Raw genomic sequence first — 18,460 nt, forward strand, 5'->3', positions numbered from 1 at the left:
GGTGCCCACCACAGCCCCTCTGCCCTGTTTACATGATCATCCTGGTGTCCAGTCACTTGTCCTTTATGCAATATTTTAAAATGTAGGACTGAACAAGAGTGATAATTCTCAATGTAATTGTTGCTGATTTGTTTACCTGCTCATTGCCAGTATCTGCCCAGCAAAGCGCTTTAAGGAACCCTTCGCAAAGAAAAATGTCTGTAAAATTTATGTATTTTAAGAGTGCAGCAATAAATTTTGTATCAATTGTAGGAGTTGAGTGATAATGTTAAAAATTATTTATTAAGATTTTTTTCCTTGTTTTAAAGGCTACTTTAGGATAAATTGCTTCAATTTAAACCATGCAGTGTAGTCTTCAGATTTCTCCACTCATTCCCATGAAGTATAAGTTTAGAATACAAGTTTTCCTCTAAGTTTTAGAAGTCTTGGCTGAAGGCCCTACATTTTAGTGAGAGGTGGTTCTCATTTGGACCATTAATAATTCTGACTGGCTTTTCTCAGCAGTGAATATGATGAATAAAATATAAAAAAAATAAATTATTTAAAATTATTATTAGATGTGAGAGCTGGTAGAGATGGTCAATCTCCTGTGAACTGGGCCCGGAGACTGCCTGAAATACAATCTGTATCTGGCCAAACTCATGTCACCAGGCTACCCAACACCCCTCACACAAAGCTGTCAGAAAATGAGGATTTGCTTCACTTGGTAAGTGGTCATGGTTTTAAAAACTTGTGTTTCATTTTGAATGTGAATGTGTCTGGCTTTAGGTTCCTTCTATTAGTTCTTTCACTGTGCCTGTTCCTGCTATGGCACTGATGAGCTGACCAAAGTGAGCCCTTTCCTGCTCTCTGCCTTATTTTTAAGCTGTGTGCCAAATTCCAGTACAAGTTTTATCAGTGCCACTCACTGAGATGAAATAACTCCTTCATCACTTCCTTATTTCATATCCAGGAATTACCTCTGCCCTTTTGCTGCAGTCATATAGATACCTGCCAGGTTTTGACTCTCAAATTTGTTAAATTGACTAAGAGTTAACACTATTCCTTATAACATTTCTACTTTTCATTTTCAGATGACAGCTTTTTATACAGTTTTTGCTGGATACCCTATTCTTGTCACTGTTTATCACACTGACAATGTCATATCACTTCAATTGTGACAATGTCATATCAACTTCATTGGTTTTATATTTACTTTACAGGCCATTTAGGAAACCCAAAAGGCACTAAAGGAAACATCAGTTTTCAAAGACAACGGTCTCACCAATAACTACTCTGAACCACTCATCCAGTTCTTGATGCGATTAATTTGTGCTTCATTGCATTAAAAAGTAGGTTTTTTCTGATTGTTAACATGTGGGTACTAAGTCAAGCACCTGAAAAAATTAGTACAGCTATGATCTTACCTTTGAACAGCCAAAGCCTATCATCTTAGGTTTCTCTGATGAGACCTATTTTTCCATTAGATTTTGTTGACTGGCACACATAACATTTGAATGCTTCATTTAATTATTAGTCTTTCTTTTGTGTCATTGCTTTTCTTTATGTCATCATCTGCTCCTCCCCACAGCTGAAGATATGACTGCCATGGTGAAGATGGGTGTACCAGGGCTTGCCTGTGTACAAGAAGGCTGTGTGCAACAGGCAATTAACCATTACCAAAGAGTAGGTCTGTGAACAGGCTGATTGCTACTATACAGATGATGATTTGGATGAGGATGTATAGGTGATTAAGTAAGCCTTCCATGATTCAAAACAGGCTGGTTTTGCTCACAGCAGCTCATTTCTATCCTCTCCTCACTGCTTCACTGGAGCTCAGTAGTATTGAAACTGGAAGGTTTTAGGATGTCCCTGAGGAGCTCTTTTGGCACTCACACTTCCTTTCTATGTTCCCATTCCTTTACAGAACCTCTTGGAAAATCTACTGGCTTATCAGTCAATAAATGAAAACTCTTTTACTATTACTGCTGTGGCCCACAGTCAGCACACTGCAAGATGTGGGATCAGCCGGGGATCAGCTTGCACATCTTTCTCACCCTGAGCAGAGTCTGAGGAAGCTTACAGTGCCACTGATGTCCCCATCTGCTGCTGTACCACGCAGCAGCAAGTTATTCTGGTGCAAAGTTCCATTCTGTATACATCCCATGAAGTGACTACAGCCCTGTGGGTCTGTCCTTGTACCTGCCTGCTTCTGTGTTTGAAAACATTGGCATGATGTTTAAACGAGGTTTGCCGATGACTGGTATTATTCTAGGTAGTGTATGATTGCACGGGTCCCATTTTTACTTTTTAAATTTTGATCAATTCTGCCTTCTTCTGGAATTTCCCTGCCAGCATGTGTTTAAAATGAGCATTTCTGAGCTTTTTTTTTTTTAATGTTTTCATTCTTAATACCGTTATAGCATACACCTAGTAAACAGACATCTGCAGAAGGGAAGTTTTGTCTTTTGTAACTCTGACACTTTATTACCTTTATAAGCCATTGGTTTACCCCCTCTTAGAGGGTTAGGGCCTCTCATTTGGAGTTGGAACACTGCCTTTGCTCCTGAAAGTGGAAACTCCAAGAGCAAGAGGTCAGTACATGGTAGAGCAGCATGCTTGCTGTTCTCAGCACGTGTCCAGGATGCTGCTTGTCAGGAAGGGGATCTGTCATGATTGCATGGGGACGGTATTCAGCATTGTCGTGGGTGTGTGAAAACCATAATGCAAAGGGGCAAAGGATTCAGGACTGCTTATCCTGGCAGGGAATGACATTTGCAGACAATTCTGCTTCAACACGGAGAATTGAACTTCTAGAAAATAACAGTCTTTTTCTTGACAAGAAAAAAATAAATTGTTCCTTGCTGGCATTGTTTCTTAGGTAGAATACTTAATTCTAGAGATCAGAAACAAATCTCATGCTGCACAAAGCCTCCAAGGACATTACTGAACCTGTCAAGTACATCCCCATGGGTACATGGAGTCTCTCAGCAGAGAGTGAGTGGGTGAAAAATGTTCGGAAAAGTCCCTCCAGATCAGGATTCTTTCCAAATTTTTCCTTTTCCTTTTCCTTTTCCTTTTCCTTTTCCTTTTCCTTTTCCTTTTCCTTTTCCTTTTCCTTTTCCTTTTCCTTTTCCTCTTCCTTTTCCTTTTCCTTTTCCTTTTCCTCTTCCTTTTCCTTTTCTTCCTTTTCCTTTTCTTCCTTTTCCTTTTCTTCCTTTTCTTCCTTTTCCTTTTCCTTTTCCTTTTCCTTTTCCTTTTCCTTTTCCTTTTCCTTTTCCTTTTCCTTTTCCTTTTCCTTTTCCTTTCTTTTTTCTTCTTCACATGCTTCGCTCTTCACCTTTATTCTGTATCTTTTGTACCTGAATCTTTCTTTTTGACAGTATTATTAACTTCATTTTAAGTGTGTTTTTGCTGTTATTGTTGGGTTGGGGTTTTTCCCCTCTTTTGATTTCTTGCTTTTTTTGGACATCTTGTACTCTTATGGACATTGAACTTACACAACTGTACATTATTTGGCCAAGATTTTGTAATATGATTATTTTCCAAGCAATAAAATCAGAGCATTTTGCTGCAAGTATATCAAATTATGCTCAGAAATATTCTCCAAAGGAAAAAATGGAAATATAAGACTGACATTATCTGCAAATCAACTGCTACCTTTATAATATTCAATACATAATTATCCCAGAAATGAGCTGTGTGTTGTCCACAGATTGGGAGGTACCGTTTATGCTACTGTGGGTTTGACCTACTAAAGTATCTACACTGACAGCTAATGCATACACTTAAGTTCACAGCAGAATTAACACATTAAATATTTTTGTAAGGAGATCTAATAATGCAAGCACATTATTTTCACTTTTAGAGATGACACCACCTGTGAAATAAAACACTTGAGTAAAGTCTTACCAGAAATGATCAAAGGTCATGGCAGTGGATGCCGTAGTACAATTTGTTTTGGTTTAATAACATAGAGAGTATTGTAGTATCTTCATGAAATATAAAATATATCTTGAAAGGCATTTCTCATGCAGATGTAATCAGCAACACAGATGACACAGAAGGTCTGTACAAGTGTTTTTAGGGAGCTGTGTAAAAAGGGGAAGCAAAATAAATCGAAGGAAAAAGAGCTATTCTCTTCTTAAATTCTCTGAAACAAAATAAACACTTCCCAAATGAAATTAACACCATTAAAATAACTTGGTAACAGTTAGATAGTTAAACCTACAGATTTTACAAAGTTGTGTGTGAGATTACAGTGAAACATTGCACTTCAGGTAGCACTGACAGAATTTTCTGTTTTCAGACAGATCAGCCTTTTAATTTTATTTAAAACAGGTGACCGAAGTTCTGGAAAGTAAAGGACTTCTCATACAACAAAATCAGTAATCACAGGTTCCATACCAGAGAGGAGAACAGAAATGATAGAATACTGCAGTTACTTGTAGCAGTCTACTGCCAGTGGGAAATGCATTGTTTGACTCTGCACCATGGCAGAGGATTCTCTGAGAAATAGCCAACCAGAACTGAGCTTCAGTCGGTGTTTTGCTTTGGTGTGCCCTCTGTTAGAAAAACAGTGCTCACAGTTGTGCTGTCAGGTGCACTCAGCACGTGGACTTCATACTGGGCATCTCTTGTGCAGCCCTTTCCAAAGCTTCAGCTCTCTTTCTCACGGGAAGACAACCTCTATTTCCACTACAGGGTAGTAATACACTTAGGACTGATGAAAAATCACCCATGCAGAAAGTACCCTTTTAACAAATCAGATGTATCAGCATATGGAACATTTCCATGCAAAGAAGAACTGAAAAGTACAAATCAGGTGTATTCTTCAGTACAGTTCCATGTATTTTTAAAGAATGTACATGGAACCTATTTTTGTTGAAAACAGTAAAAAGCTGTAAGAACAGGAAGGTTTTTGAAAACATAGCCCTGTGTCTCAGCAGATGCATTTGCCAGCAGTTACCCAGGAAAGCCTCAACCTGCTGGGCCCTGCAAGCAGCTTGTGCTCATGAGCACTGACTTCCATTTTCTCTGGCAACCTTAATCCGAACTCCATGTTTCCTCCTTCTTCTATTCAGCCTGAAAGAATAACTAACATGCCAGTTAGTTTTATTGCCTGTCCACAGAAGGCATGACTGACAGAAGCCAGCATTGCTTTCCAGCAAGACGGTATTTTTATAGCAACTTGCTGAAAGCACTTATGTGCTAATAAAACTGGAAATTTATTTAAAGAAAAGATACACCTGATGATTGTGTCTGCATTGATCTTTTTCCCTTGTCCCACTTCCACAATTTACTCAAAAGGTTTACTTTATTTACCTCTGGAGGAAATAAAGACAATTCATTCTGTATGTAAATATAATACTGTTCAGTGACAAGGCTTCTTGCTTCAGGAAACCCAATCTTTGTTCTCCTGGAGGCATTCTCTGTTCTCTCCTCTATTCTTTCTCATACAACAGTGCATTAATACTGTCTGACAGAGAAAAAGGAAATTGCACTATGAAGCCTTTTCATAAGCATTATTTTTCTTACCACTAAATGATCACTAGAGAGAGGTTGTACTGCAGTCGTTTGGATCGGTTTGTGAGGATTGCTTTTAATTAAGGAGTGATACCCAGTTTTACAAAGCAGTTATCCAGTTCTTGTGTATGAAACTACTGGACCCCTGCAATCAAGGGACTCGACAGGAGAACGATTTTCTTGTGCCTTTTTCCTCACCTGCTCCCACGTCCCTATTTTAAACTACTTTATTACAGACTTTTATTTTGCTAACATTTAGAGACTAGTGTAGCTTAGTTCACAGAACCAAAATCGCACAAAATCCGTGCCTGTGACGTTTATGACGTTTGTTAGGGGCTTTCGGTTTCCCCGGGGAAACGCTCCGCGCCTCACAGGCAGATCCGTACGGCAGCGCGGGCCTCCCGCGGCATCCCCGCCCCCTCCGCGGGCCCCGCCCCCTCCGCGGGCCCCGCCCCCTCCGCGGGCCCCGCCCCCTCCGCGGGCCACGCCCCCTCCGCGGGCCACGCCCCCTCCGCGGGCCACGCCCCCTCCGCGGGCCACGCCCCCTCCGCGGGCCACGCCCCCTCCGCGGGCCACGCCCCCTCCATAGGTCCCGCCCCCTCCGCGGCTGCTGGGCGGGGCCTCCCGCCGCCGCCGCGTCCGCCCCTCCCATTGGCGGCGGGGGCTGCGCGTGACCGGGCGGCGCGTGACGTAGGAGGAAGAAGCCGCCATTAGGGGCAGTGGGGCCGTGGCTGCGGGGCAGGTTCGGCTGTCGTGTCCCTTTTCCGCCTCCGTCGCCTTGCCGGTGCCTCCCCATCCCCGCCAGCCGCCCCTCCCGCTCCCCCGCGGGCTCCCATTCCGGTGGGCGGCGGCGGCGCCGCGGTGCGGCCCGTTGATGTGAGGCGCGGCTCGGCGGCGGGGCGCGGATGGCGGCGGGGGCCGGCGCGGCGGCCGGGGGCCGCAGCTTCTCCTTCAAGGTGGTGCTGCTCGGGGAGGGCTGCGTGGGGAAAACCTCGCTGGTGCTGCGCTACTGCGAGAACAAGTTCAACGATAAGCACATCACCACTCTGCAGGTGCGGGCCGGGGCGGGGGGGTGGCGGCGGTGGTGGTGTAGGGGGTCCCGGTGTTGTTCTCCCCTCACCTTGCGCACCTCCTCGGACTGCTGGCAGTGCCTTGTTTACAGCTTAGTGGCAGCCGGAGTCACCGTCGCCGCTCGCTAATGGTGGCTGTCCCCTGCCGAGTTCGCTGGAAGCCAATTTTCTCGTTCTTTTCACGCCTCAGATCTAAGCCTTCAGTATGTTCAGGCCTCGTTTCTACTTTGCATACTAACTGCTCCGTTTTTTCCAATTATGTATATGAATATCTTCATTTAAATCTTGTAAAGTATAATGCAAAAGTAACGTTGTTATTGTAATCATTGTTAGTGGACTGATGACTAAGTGTTTCATACGTGCTGCGTTTCTGTTAATCATAGTCTTCCTCATGTTCTCAAATCCTAACACTAGCACTATCTAAACGTTACTGTTTAAGGAGAACAGCTTTCACAAAATGGTTTGTGAGAGTAAGGCTTATGATTTAATAACGGGAAAGATTCTTAAAGCTTAACTGCTTGTCACGACAGCTCCCTGAATTTTGGCTGGATTCTCAGTAGTACTGTCTGCCAATTTATAAAGAACTACAAAGTGAATTCCCACTGATGAAATGTGACACAGTGCCTGCTTGAAAATAGTGGGTTTTGTTCATGGCCTACTAGTTAGTGATGGATGGTACAGAATAAACTGTACTGTACGTGGTCTCAGAAAACATGTTTTGAAGTTTGTGTTGTGAGTAGTGTGTTAAGTCTTTCAGGATGTCAGCTTGCATAGGTGGAGGTGTGGATTCAGTGTACACCACTCTTAATATTTTTTTTTTTAAATAAAGAAACAAACTCTGTGACTTGGTGGACTAGTAGTGGGTTTTGAACTAATTTTCAGTTTCCTGAAGTAGGGAAGAAATAGCAGGTGATTTAAAAAAAAAAAAAGAGCTTTAAGGTAGTTATGTGCTATTCCCATGCATTTAGGGGAAAATTCTTGAGTTGTGTATCTCAGAAGTAATTAATAGTAAAACTTTCCCTTAAAACCAAAGCAGCATTATAGATGCACTAGAAATAATACAGGGAATGTTTCATAAACAGATAATGTAGGGCCATTTTTGCTGTGAATAGGTAAGAAGAATATGTTTTAGACATTGTTATGCTGTGTTCGTACTCAGGTTTTGGGTTAATCTGCTGGTAGGCTTACTAGGCAAGGTATTTACAGGAAGCTAGTTGCAGCTGCCAAGCCACAGAGGTAACTGATGCTTGGTATGCCACAGAGATGCCTGGTAACTTGTAGGTGTCAGAGGTGCAGCAGAAGTGTAGCATTGAGCAAACAATCAGTTAAAATGCATCAAAATGATCACGTGTAGCTGAATTCTCATATCCCATGTTGGAAGAGTAGGTCCAAGTAGATTGTAATATGATGAAGCTTATGTTTGTTGTTTGGGTTTTCTTGTTCTTTAAATCTGTAGTGGAAAACCTAAAATTATAAGCAGAAAGTGGGTTGCAATACAGACTTGGGTCGCAAATATCATAAACCACACCTTTAAATTGCTCTAAAATGCTGATAGGAAAGTGTCTGTAGATAGTGTGGCTCCAGAGCTTTTGGTTTTGACTGTTTGGAGAGGGGTGTATGTGGAAGCATGTGCCTGCAGTTCCTACTGAGATTTTGTTTCTCCACCATAACCATGTTTGTGGTTGCTATCTGTGTTTTTTAACTGACTGCACGTTGTTTATCAAGTTGTTTGCTTTCCTGTTGTGAGCCTCCTTGGCAACATATGCATCTTACTGATTGTAAAATATAATGTCAACTGCTCTTGAATCTTACTGTGCATCATGTACACTTGTTAAGTATTATCTTTATTATTTCCCCACATTTTACAGTTCTAGAACAAAGTTAAAGTTCTTCCACTATTAAGTTAGAAGATACCCTAGTTTCTCTTCATCTTATTTTTAAGTTATCTGATTAAGCAATACAAAGTAACATTTGCAAAGCATCCTTTGTTTTTTTTTAGATAAAAGGCTTAATCTGATGAGGTCGCTTTGTTTCATGGCAACAGTTCAAAGTATTGCACCAAATTCCTTTTTTGTTTCAATAAAGCTGAAATTAGATAAATACTTTGCTCCTGGTCCAGCAAAGCAGTGACAATGATGAATCATATGAAAAGACCACTAGATACTGAGACAAGAGGCTCTCCATCCACAATATTATCTAACTTGAAAAAAGAAAGTATGGCATAGTGCTTTATTCCAATATGTTTGCAGCAAAAAGGGTAGTGAGACCGTAGCCTTCTGGAAACTACATCTAGTGATGTTATTCTACTCTGAAGTTATTTTTTGTATATGCAAATAGCAAAGTTTCTTTTGTGCTAGTAACAGAAGACTTCGACTAAAAGGCAGCAGTTTCTCCTCTCTCCACACCCCCCTTCTCTCAATGCTAACTGGAGTGCACTGGAACCTCCTCTGATTTTGGAGGCTGCTGGGATGTGTTGCTGTAGTTGTGTTACTATCACATAATATACTTAAGATATTGATGGATCTACAGGTTGAAGTTAAGGTAGTTACTGATTCACACAAGGAAACATCTAGTTACAATATTGTGAAAAAGCTGAGGCAGGAAAAGTAGGGGTTTTTGCATACAATTAATATAATTCATAACCTGTTGTCAGACCTGGCAGGACAGTTCGAATTGGTTCCCATCGTTTGAAACATTGAAGTCAGTGCTCTCATCTTGATACAATAATTATAAGCTATAAATTGATATCAAGTGAACTGTGCTGGAATTACTCCAATAATAAACCTATTGTCAAACTATTGGGTTTTTTAATTGGGTAGAGAGAGATATATATATATAGCATATCTATCTATCTATCTATAGATAGATATATATAGCAAATGTTGCTCAGAAGAGCTTTTCTTTTGAGATTTTCAGTAGAATATTGAGTACTGTAGTACAGCAGGTCAATAAAGTATTGTCAGGTAAGCTTGGTTCATTGTGCCTAGCAATAGCTTCTCTCCATGTGGCCTGGGTGTTGGTGAATTAAAACTTCTGTACTTGCCTCTAAGCTTTTGGCTTTTAAATTGTGGTGTAGTAGAACAAATTATGAAGACTATTGATGAGTTAATCCTTAGGGACAGCTGTTTGAAAGACATCAACTGCTTTCTGTAGAGTTTTTAAAGAAGGAAAAGTTTTCTGATGCTGAAGATTTACTACTCTTCTGTTAAGCTGTTTGTTACAGTTTGGCTAGAGGGTCAAATCCATTTAACATGCTGTCTGGAAGTTTTTCCTGACTTTTGACTTACATCCCCTCACTGTAGACTAGGGGAGGGAGTGTAGTTAATGCTTTAGTTATGTTGAACACAAGGGTTGTAGTGATTAGCTCTTTGCTATCTGCTCTTGGTGTCTGAGTGTTTTTCTTCTGGTCTTTTCCCTCTCTCTCTCCTTCTGTCTGCTCTGTTCATCAGGCTTTGTGGAAAGCTTTGGGGGAAGGTACAACTTAAAGATGAGAGTTTTTTTTCATAATCTCATCTTTGGTCAATCACATGCCAGAGTCGATGTTAGGGAGGTAGCTGAAGAGCAGGAACTGCTCTAGCAACTGAATGTTGGATGACTTTAACTGTAATACAGGGAGCACTCCAGAAAGGCACTTTGACAGCAGTTTAGGCTGGTGTACACTGAACTATTGTGGTATTCTGTGTGTGTACTGGTGCTTGTATAGTTAAGCAGCAAGCTGGTTCAAGCAGCTCATCTGGCCCGTGGCACTTTCCACACATGTGATTCTTGGTTCTGTGGCTGGTCAGTGCTCATACAGAGAGCCCCTCTTGAGCTGCTACAATCCAGCCTAAAATAGTCTGTGGTGAACGTATCATAAAATACCACTCAGTACTTGTTTGAACCCAAATGCAAATTGAGGTAAAACTGAAAGGAAAACTGACTATAATTTAAGGCAGAAGACAAAAGTTAGCCCTTGGCAACTGAATTGTTTGATATTAACATGTTACTGCTAGTCTTTAGAATGGGGAGAGCGTGTTCTTAATGTATCAACACCTTGAGACCCTGTACTGGTCCATTAAACTTGTATTAAATTATATTCCCTTTGTAGCTGTCAAATTACAGACTTGGTAACAAAGGTGGTTTGAAAACGTGAATCTTGCAAGCTTGGAGAAAAACAGACCTACCTGAGTTACTGAAATTAGATTAACCTTCCAGTGTGCTCTGGTCCTGTAAAACATTTCCAGAAGTAGTGGAATTCTAAAGCAGTTTGTATGCTTATTCTCAGGCTTTTCAGCTCAAACAAACAAAACCACAGAAAAAAACAGATGAGAGTGAGTTGTGGGCTCACTTCAGCAAAAAAAGGGAAAAGTTACATACAAGGAAACTTGTGAAATACTAATGTTCCAAGATATTTAGTGATAAATTAAAACAGTTGTTTATGGTTCTAGTAGCTTACTAATAGTGAACAATTTGCCTAATTCCTGCAGATTAAAAATCCTGTTAGGTTAGTTCTTACCCAAACTTCACGTACTCTTGTGAAATGCTTTGAGTTCAGCTTAGACTTATCAGTGAGTTCAGACTCTTTCGACACAACTCATCCTTCCCAAATAATTCAAAACAACAGCAGAAAGATGTAGTAAATTATTGGCTTAACCCAAATTTATTTAGAATAGACTGCTGGCAAACTGTAGTGAAATGACTAACTGGCTTAGTATTGACTTAGCCTTCTTGCTTACAGTGTCTTTTGATCTGGAAATTTGTCTTTTATTGATTCTGATGCTTTATTAATAAATTAATCTGAACTCAAATTATGTGTTTGGTGTGTAAAACTTAACTCTAATCTGTTTTGCTTTCTAGGCATCTTTTCTTACAAAGAAACTAAATATTGGTGGAAAAAGAGTAAACCTTGCAATATGGGTATGTTTACATTCATATTTTCCTGTTATCTAATTAGAATATTTTTCTGAAAAAGAAATACTTAGTGCCTAACACTTGAGATATAATAAGCCTTCTTAATAAAGTAAAATTTCCTAAGTATTTGCAATTCCTTGAAGTACTGTTTGCTTTGTTTTAAATGCTAACAAGTGTATTTTAAATGCAGGATACAGCTGGTCAAGAAAGATTTCATGCATTGGGGCCTATCTACTACAGGGACTCTAATGGCGCTATTCTAGTATATGATATAACAGATGAAGACTCTTTTCAAAAGGTACTGGACAGCTTTTATGTCTAAACTGTAAACAGGCTGAAAGATAATCTGTGATCTATGTAAAGAGAAGTCTTCTGTTTTCAGCAATGTATATGTTATATTTGCAAATGTAGATCATGTAATGGAAGTATACACCTTATTAGTATTCTTTTGATGCCTGACTTCCCTGCTATCGGGTTATTCAAAGAACACCACAGAATTAGCTCAGTTGGCTAGAGCATGGTGCTAGTAATGCCAAAGTTGTTGGTTTGATCCCTGTATGGGCCATTCATTTAGGACTTGGACTTCGTGATCCTTGTGGGTCCCTTCCAACTCAGAATAATCTGTGATGTAGCTGTGTGAGTTACCTGTGACAGGCTGTAAATATAAACCTGTACTGTTGTCATGGTATGCCATACTGATCTTTACTATATAAACCAAATTACTAAAAGATATTAAGTGACATGACCTTTTACAGATCTGAGAACTCTGAAACTGCAATACATGATAGTGGAGACATTACCTTCTCTGTGATAAGTTATTTGTTCTTCAAATCCTCATCAAAACATGTATTTTGATGGCTAGTTATCTATGGCTGTATTAGCTGATCAGTTTGATCAGGTGAGTTTTTTCCACCCGGTGTCAATCTGTGTGACCACTCTATTGGATGTTTCAGCTGAAAACTGGTGACACTCTTTTCTAAGCAAGTTTATCTCTAGCTAGCTTTTAGCAAAACCAGTTGGACTTCTTTGGAGAGAGAGGTAAGACATTGTGGTTGTATGGGCAAGGCTTGGGTTAGCAGCAATAGAAATAGTGTAAGGGTACAGTTCCACAACAGCTTAACTTATTTAAATAGTCTGGTGTGCAGGGCAAGTAAAGAACTTGTGCTAGCAGTTAAACACTTGTCCCCACCTGCAGAATGGTGATGACTTGTGGATACTACTTCTACTTGTGCCTTTTCATGCTGAGCCCTATTTAGTAAAATGCTGTGATACCAAAACACAGATGGGTAAATCTGCAGAAAAGAGGGAAGGGTGTTTAACAGAAGTTACTGCAGAAGTACTATTGTATTATGTAGCCTAACTTATTTTTTAGATTCTTGAAGTGATTGCCTTTCTTCACAATTACTCCCTTAAAATAGCAGTTCCTGTGGTGATCATACAACTTCCAAAGCATGACAACAGATTTGATAACAGATACCTTACCATGAGCTGAGTCAACATGCTTGTCCCATCTGTTCTTTCAGGAAACAAACATCTGGTATAATCTCACCTGAAAAACTCAGTTCAGGTGCCTCTACCTTTTAAGTACCATTTGTGATCTGTCAGTAAGTGCCTGTTGATAAAAGATCTCATGTCTGACCTAAAGTGGCCCATGCAGTGAACTTGTTATATTGAGTGTGGTGAGTTATATTTCTGGAGTAATTGAACCATTTTATCTAAGTCATTTGCTCTTAATTTCACCTGCAAAGTAAAACCTGCTGAACAAGAGCTATGTGTAGCTATCTGAAGAATATTTTTCCATTTAAGTTGCTCCAAACATCTTTGCTTTAAGTTTAGAGTAGATGGTTAGTGAAGGAAGTGGGATGGTTCTGCATTGCCTAAATTAATATATATCAAGTGAAAACAAACTCACATCTGTTCTGTTTGCAGGTAAAAAACTGGGTTAAGGAATTAAGAAAAATGTTGGGAAATGAAATCTGTTTATGTATAGTAGGTAAGTCTTTTTCAACATGACTGAATTGGAATCATCTCTTTTGATTAATAACATCTTCCAAATGTTGCTTTGACAGCTTGTACATGTAAAGGGGTAAGGCTTATATTAGATATTTAAAATTAAACTGGAGCTAGATGTTTCAGATCACATTGAGGAACATAAGAGTTTGATTGAGAAAATAATTTGTTTAATTATGCACTATTAGGAGTGTGTGGTACAGACACCTGCAGGCTGTAGTTTAACAAAAAAATGTATATTATCCTTCTTTCAAGTACTCAAACTCGTGGCTTCACAGTGGCATAGACTAGGTGCTTGTCTGCTTTCATAATTAAGTGCTTGCAGGTTGGATTAAAGCTTGGATATTTCAATGCAAATTGAAAGCAACAGAAATTCTGGGTTTAGATTTAAATCAGATCTAATTATTAAAACACTTTGATGAGGTTAGATATGTGGACATTCTACAAAAAGTACCTCTGCAGCACAGGGAAGGTGCTAATAAATTGTAAAAGAAAAGCAAAAGCCTGAATCAGTTGCCTTTTATGGAGGCATTTTCCTGTCCCGATCTCTCTACAGAAGTAGCACTTAATCTTCATTGCCTGTAAATGCTTGTGTGAAAGGAGATTCTCAAATCATATTGTCCTTGAAACTGAGACCTGTGTAATAGCTGGTCTTTACTGGGACAGCTTGAGAAAATGGAGTACCATGGTTACATGTCTGCTTTCTTTTTGGGTAATTTTGGAGTGCAAAAACTTATAAGATTAACTTGTTTCCAACAGGTAACAAAATAGACTTGGAGAAAGAGAGACATGTTTCAGTGCAAGAAGCAGAAACGTAAGTCACACCTATTAGGGATAGAAGCAGTCATTGCGGAATTATGCTGGAGTAATAAACTCGTGATGCTGTTAACATAGCAGCCAGCTATGCTTATGCCTGCCAGTTGTTGAGTGTTCTGTTAGTATCTGAGTCACAGGGTGTCCTGGCTGACCAAACTGTAGCTTGAGAGTTGTATGTGATTAAAGTCAACATTTACAGTTTAAGTCCATTTCTAGACATGAAATTTTCTTAATTTCATCTAGTGTGTTGCATTAGTCCTGGCAGTTTTAAACACGTAACTCCTTTTTTGTATTAAATAAGCATGTGTAGATTAGCTCTGAAGTCAGAATAAAACCTCTTGTGATCATCTTATTCCTTCATGTGAAGTGGCTTAGAAAGAATGAGTCCTTTACTACAATGAAGCTCCCTATCTGCATTTCTACAGGTATGCTGAATCTGTTGGAGCAAAACATTATCATACGTCAGCTAAACAGAACAAAGGAATTGAAGAACTGTTTCTTGACCTTTGCAAAAGTAAGTATTAGTTTGTTGGTAAGGAGCTCATTCATAAAATGCTTCAGAAATGCTGTTAATGCCATATAGAAAAGCTTTAGTGTAAATTACTACTTAAAACTGACTTCATTTCAGTCTACTTCAAGCCACATGTGTACTGTAACAGCTCTGGAAGCTTGATGTATGGATGCCTACAATATTGCAAATCCATGCTGTACTCCAAAAATGTCTTGGTCATTTGTTGGAGCACCGACTGCTGTTCCACTTATCATAAATAAGTAGTAACCCAAATCAAGCATCATATTACTGGTCTCACCACTGCTTGCTTCAAACCCTCTGTTTCAACATCTTTCAAAAATCTTCTCAAATGATGTCAATTACAAATCATAAACTCGAAGCGGTAAGGATGCAAATTTTATACAGAAATCTAAACAAATTGTAAAGATCATGGTATGTGGGATGAAAATGCAACACAAGCAAGTCATCCTGTTAGTTGTGTTTCTGTGATAAAAGAATTTAAGGAAAAGGTCTCCTGCATTTCTGAAGAGGTAGTTGGTTGGGGGTTTTTTGGGGGGATTTTTTGGGAGGGTGGAGTTTCTTGGTTGATTGGTTCAGTAAATCTAGCTTTTGAAGTTGCTAACTCCAGGGCTTCTGAGGATCCCTAAGATCTCTCTTAGTTACCAGGAGCTGCTGGATGTTGGGTGCTTTAGAAAAGAGATTTAATATGTTCTTGCAGCTATGCCATGTGATACCTGAATACTTAGTTCTGCATAACAAATAGGGGAACCAACCACTCCTGCTGAACTTTGTGCATATTGTTCAGATAGATTAAGATAGCAGAGTCTTCTGTAAAAATGCAGTGGAATGTCATCTAATACACTTCTTTCTTTACAGGAATGATAGAAACTGCTCAAGTGGATGAAAGAGCAAGAGGCAATGGCTCCAGTCAGTCAGGAATAGCAAGGCGAGGTGTACAAATCATTGATGATGAGCCACAAGTACAGAGCAGTGGAGGGTGCTGTTCTTCTGGATAATTATAAAACTGTGCATCACTGCCCTCTCAGTATGAAGACTGCCATATTCCAAGTCACACATTCTTTACCAATGGAGTAATAGAATTAACAGTATTTAAAAATAATCACATGTAACACTGCAGAGACCTTAAGTGCTAAACTAGTGGCGTCTGTGACCAGAGAATTGGCGTTTTCTACAGTGGTTAACAAAGCAATTACCAATGGCCTTTTTACATATTTTTCTTTAATGAGGAATAATATGCATGTAGAAAAGACCTACTTAAAGGCTTCATTTATATTCTTTTAAATCAGATCATTATTTAATAACTTATATACATTGTTGTTGGAATGGTATACGTTTTTGCAGCTCTTTGTATTTTGTGGTAGATGGAATTGTATCACTTCTAAAATGCAAATTGATTTTTTTTTTAAATTAGCAGATATCTGAAGTAATATTTTTGCAGGGCCTCCACAAGCCTATAACTCAACTACTTTGATATATTCTGTTCATCTGTATGCCAAGCTGATAAAATACATTGTAAATTACATATTAAATATTTTATCTGCTTTTACAGTTGCAGGTGCAGAAATATGTACATCAGTCTTGTCAGTGATTGTGAAGTGAATAAGTCAGTGAAAGATGCAAGCTTTTCATGTGCACTGTTAAATTGTTCATTCTATTCCCCTACCTGAAAACAGCTTTGTTTTGGGTACATCCATAGCTACAGCAATTCTTTAATCCATTTCTAGCAAGCAGCAGTAAGAGTAACCCCTTACTGGAGGAGAATGCTTCTGTAGGCTGCTGTTTAACATTGAGGTGTTTGACTCCCAGCTCAAACAGTTGGTGCATGCACATACTTGTCCTCTCAAAAGATCCCCAGAAAGTCAAAGTGACTTTAGCCCTCATCTGTCTGGTAGCCAGTAAACCAGATGCATGGGAAACTCTTTAGCTGCTTTAATACATTTCTTTCCAAAGACAGCATTATAAACTATTCATGAGCATATTTTTTTTCCCTGCAGAGCTTGAGTGAACAATTAATTGGCATTAACTAAATGCTTCTAATTTGGAGTGATTAAATTGAAGTTGTGAAACTTGCCCGATGTAGCTGTAACTTTGGGATTTCTAGGCAGAATTGAACTTACTCCTAACTTGTTCTTTCTCCTGTAAAGCATTTTGGAAAAAGTCCACTTAAGTTTCAGGAGGGTTTTCAGAAAAAATGTATAAACTTCTATCACAAAAGAACACAAATGGTGGTAGCTGAAACTTCAAAATGTTTTGTGCTCTGACTTTTTTTACTTAAGTTGTCATGCTTGGAAAAACAGTAAAGGTGATGTCTATGACAAAGTAGAATATCCTTGGCCTTCCTTTTTCTGAAAGGTAGATTTAATATTGCATATGAATGCACTGAATGGTGTGGGTATGTTCTGATACACAAAAAAAAGTAGTAGTAATGAATAAGTCTGTGTAAGAAGTGTGCTGTCTTCAATCTGATTTTTATTTTCTCTGAACTTATAGATGGCTTTGATACAGACTGATCCTGGTGCATTTTCTCCCTTTTTGCCTTAACTGTGGTGTAGATACTTTTTCTTAGACTACCATTGCTGTGCTCTTCTGACGTATTTGTATGCATGATGGAGAAAGGTGGTCTGTTCGTGCTAGTGAAGATAAAGTTTCTTGGCTGTGCAGAGCTTTGGAGTGAATCTAAAATCTGTGATTATGTGTCTACATGTAGCAACACTGTTAACTTTCACATATCTAACAACAGTGAGCTCGACAAAGTTGAAAACCAGGTCAGTTTGATCTAACACTGGTATCTGACAACCAGCCTTGTAAGTGATACAATATTAATATGAAAAGTGAAATTGGCAAGTCTTGATGTTCAAGAATGGAATCTCCTCAGAATAGGAGTTTCAGGTTTTTTGATTTAAATTTAATTTTTTCCATCTCTGCAAATAAAGCCCCAAACAGCCCAACTTCAACTAGACTTGGGTAGAATGTATCTTTCTGCATGCAGCTAAAGAGTTTTTAGTGTGTTCTGTGGTAGGGGTATTGCATGTGACTTCTGACAATTACAAAACTAACAAAGGCATGTTGATACTAGCTCTTAAGTTTCTTGAAGAATTAAAACTGTTACTACTGAAAACTTAGGTGGGGATAAAGAAGTCTACAACTTTGTAATACTAAAAAGGTTCTGGTTGCTATTAGCAAAATATTTTTTTAAAATAAATTCTCAAGTTACTTTTCTTAAACTACAACATAAAAAATACTCACTGGAAACCTTCCTGTCTAAGCTGTGGTTTGGTTGGACTTTATTTATGAAACTTAAAACCTATGGTTTGCAGGGTATCATTATGTAACTGGACAGAAGTATAGCTTCGTGAAGTCAGGGAAGCTGGTTGAAGACCATACAGAGGTGAAAAGATGAATTGTTTAGACTGATTAACATAAGACTTTGGCTATTCATTGTTAGCAGACAAAATACAACAGTTCTAGGAAAAAGCATCTCTGTCAAAGATACTGAGAATGTTCTTTACACTTGATACACAGAAAAGTACAAATAGCTTGGTTTTCTATTTTTGAGCAGCATCTTACTCAAGTAACCTGGTTTTACTAGTATGTGGCTTGCTTTTCAAGGGTCTTCAATCTTGCATTTGGTCTAGAT

The 18,460-nt window shown here is 39.1% G+C and overlaps 1 protein-coding gene across 1 annotated transcript; it reads left to right on the plus strand.

The window, feature by feature from the left end:
- The first annotated feature begins 6,193 nt into the window (after positions 1 to 6,193).
- Positions 6,194 to 17,148, plus strand: RAB21 (RAB21, member RAS oncogene family). The gene is made up of 7 exons (XM_068999143.1): positions 6,194 to 6,557; positions 11,412 to 11,471; positions 11,656 to 11,763; positions 13,395 to 13,458; positions 14,235 to 14,289; positions 14,717 to 14,805; positions 15,679 to 17,148. Exons 1-7 carry the CDS (start codon positions 6,411 to 6,413, stop codon positions 15,816 to 15,818), a joined length of 663 nt encoding a protein of 220 aa, XP_068855244.1. The 5' UTR covers positions 6,194 to 6,410; the 3' UTR covers positions 15,819 to 17,148.
- Positions 17,149 to 18,460: the final 1,312 nt, after the last annotated feature.

The sequence above is a fragment of the Aphelocoma coerulescens genome, chromosome 1A (genome assembly GCF_041296385.1).
Source record: "Aphelocoma coerulescens isolate FSJ_1873_10779 chromosome 1A, UR_Acoe_1.0, whole genome shotgun sequence".
NCBI classification, from domain to species: domain Eukaryota; kingdom Metazoa; phylum Chordata; class Aves; order Passeriformes; family Corvidae; genus Aphelocoma; species Aphelocoma coerulescens.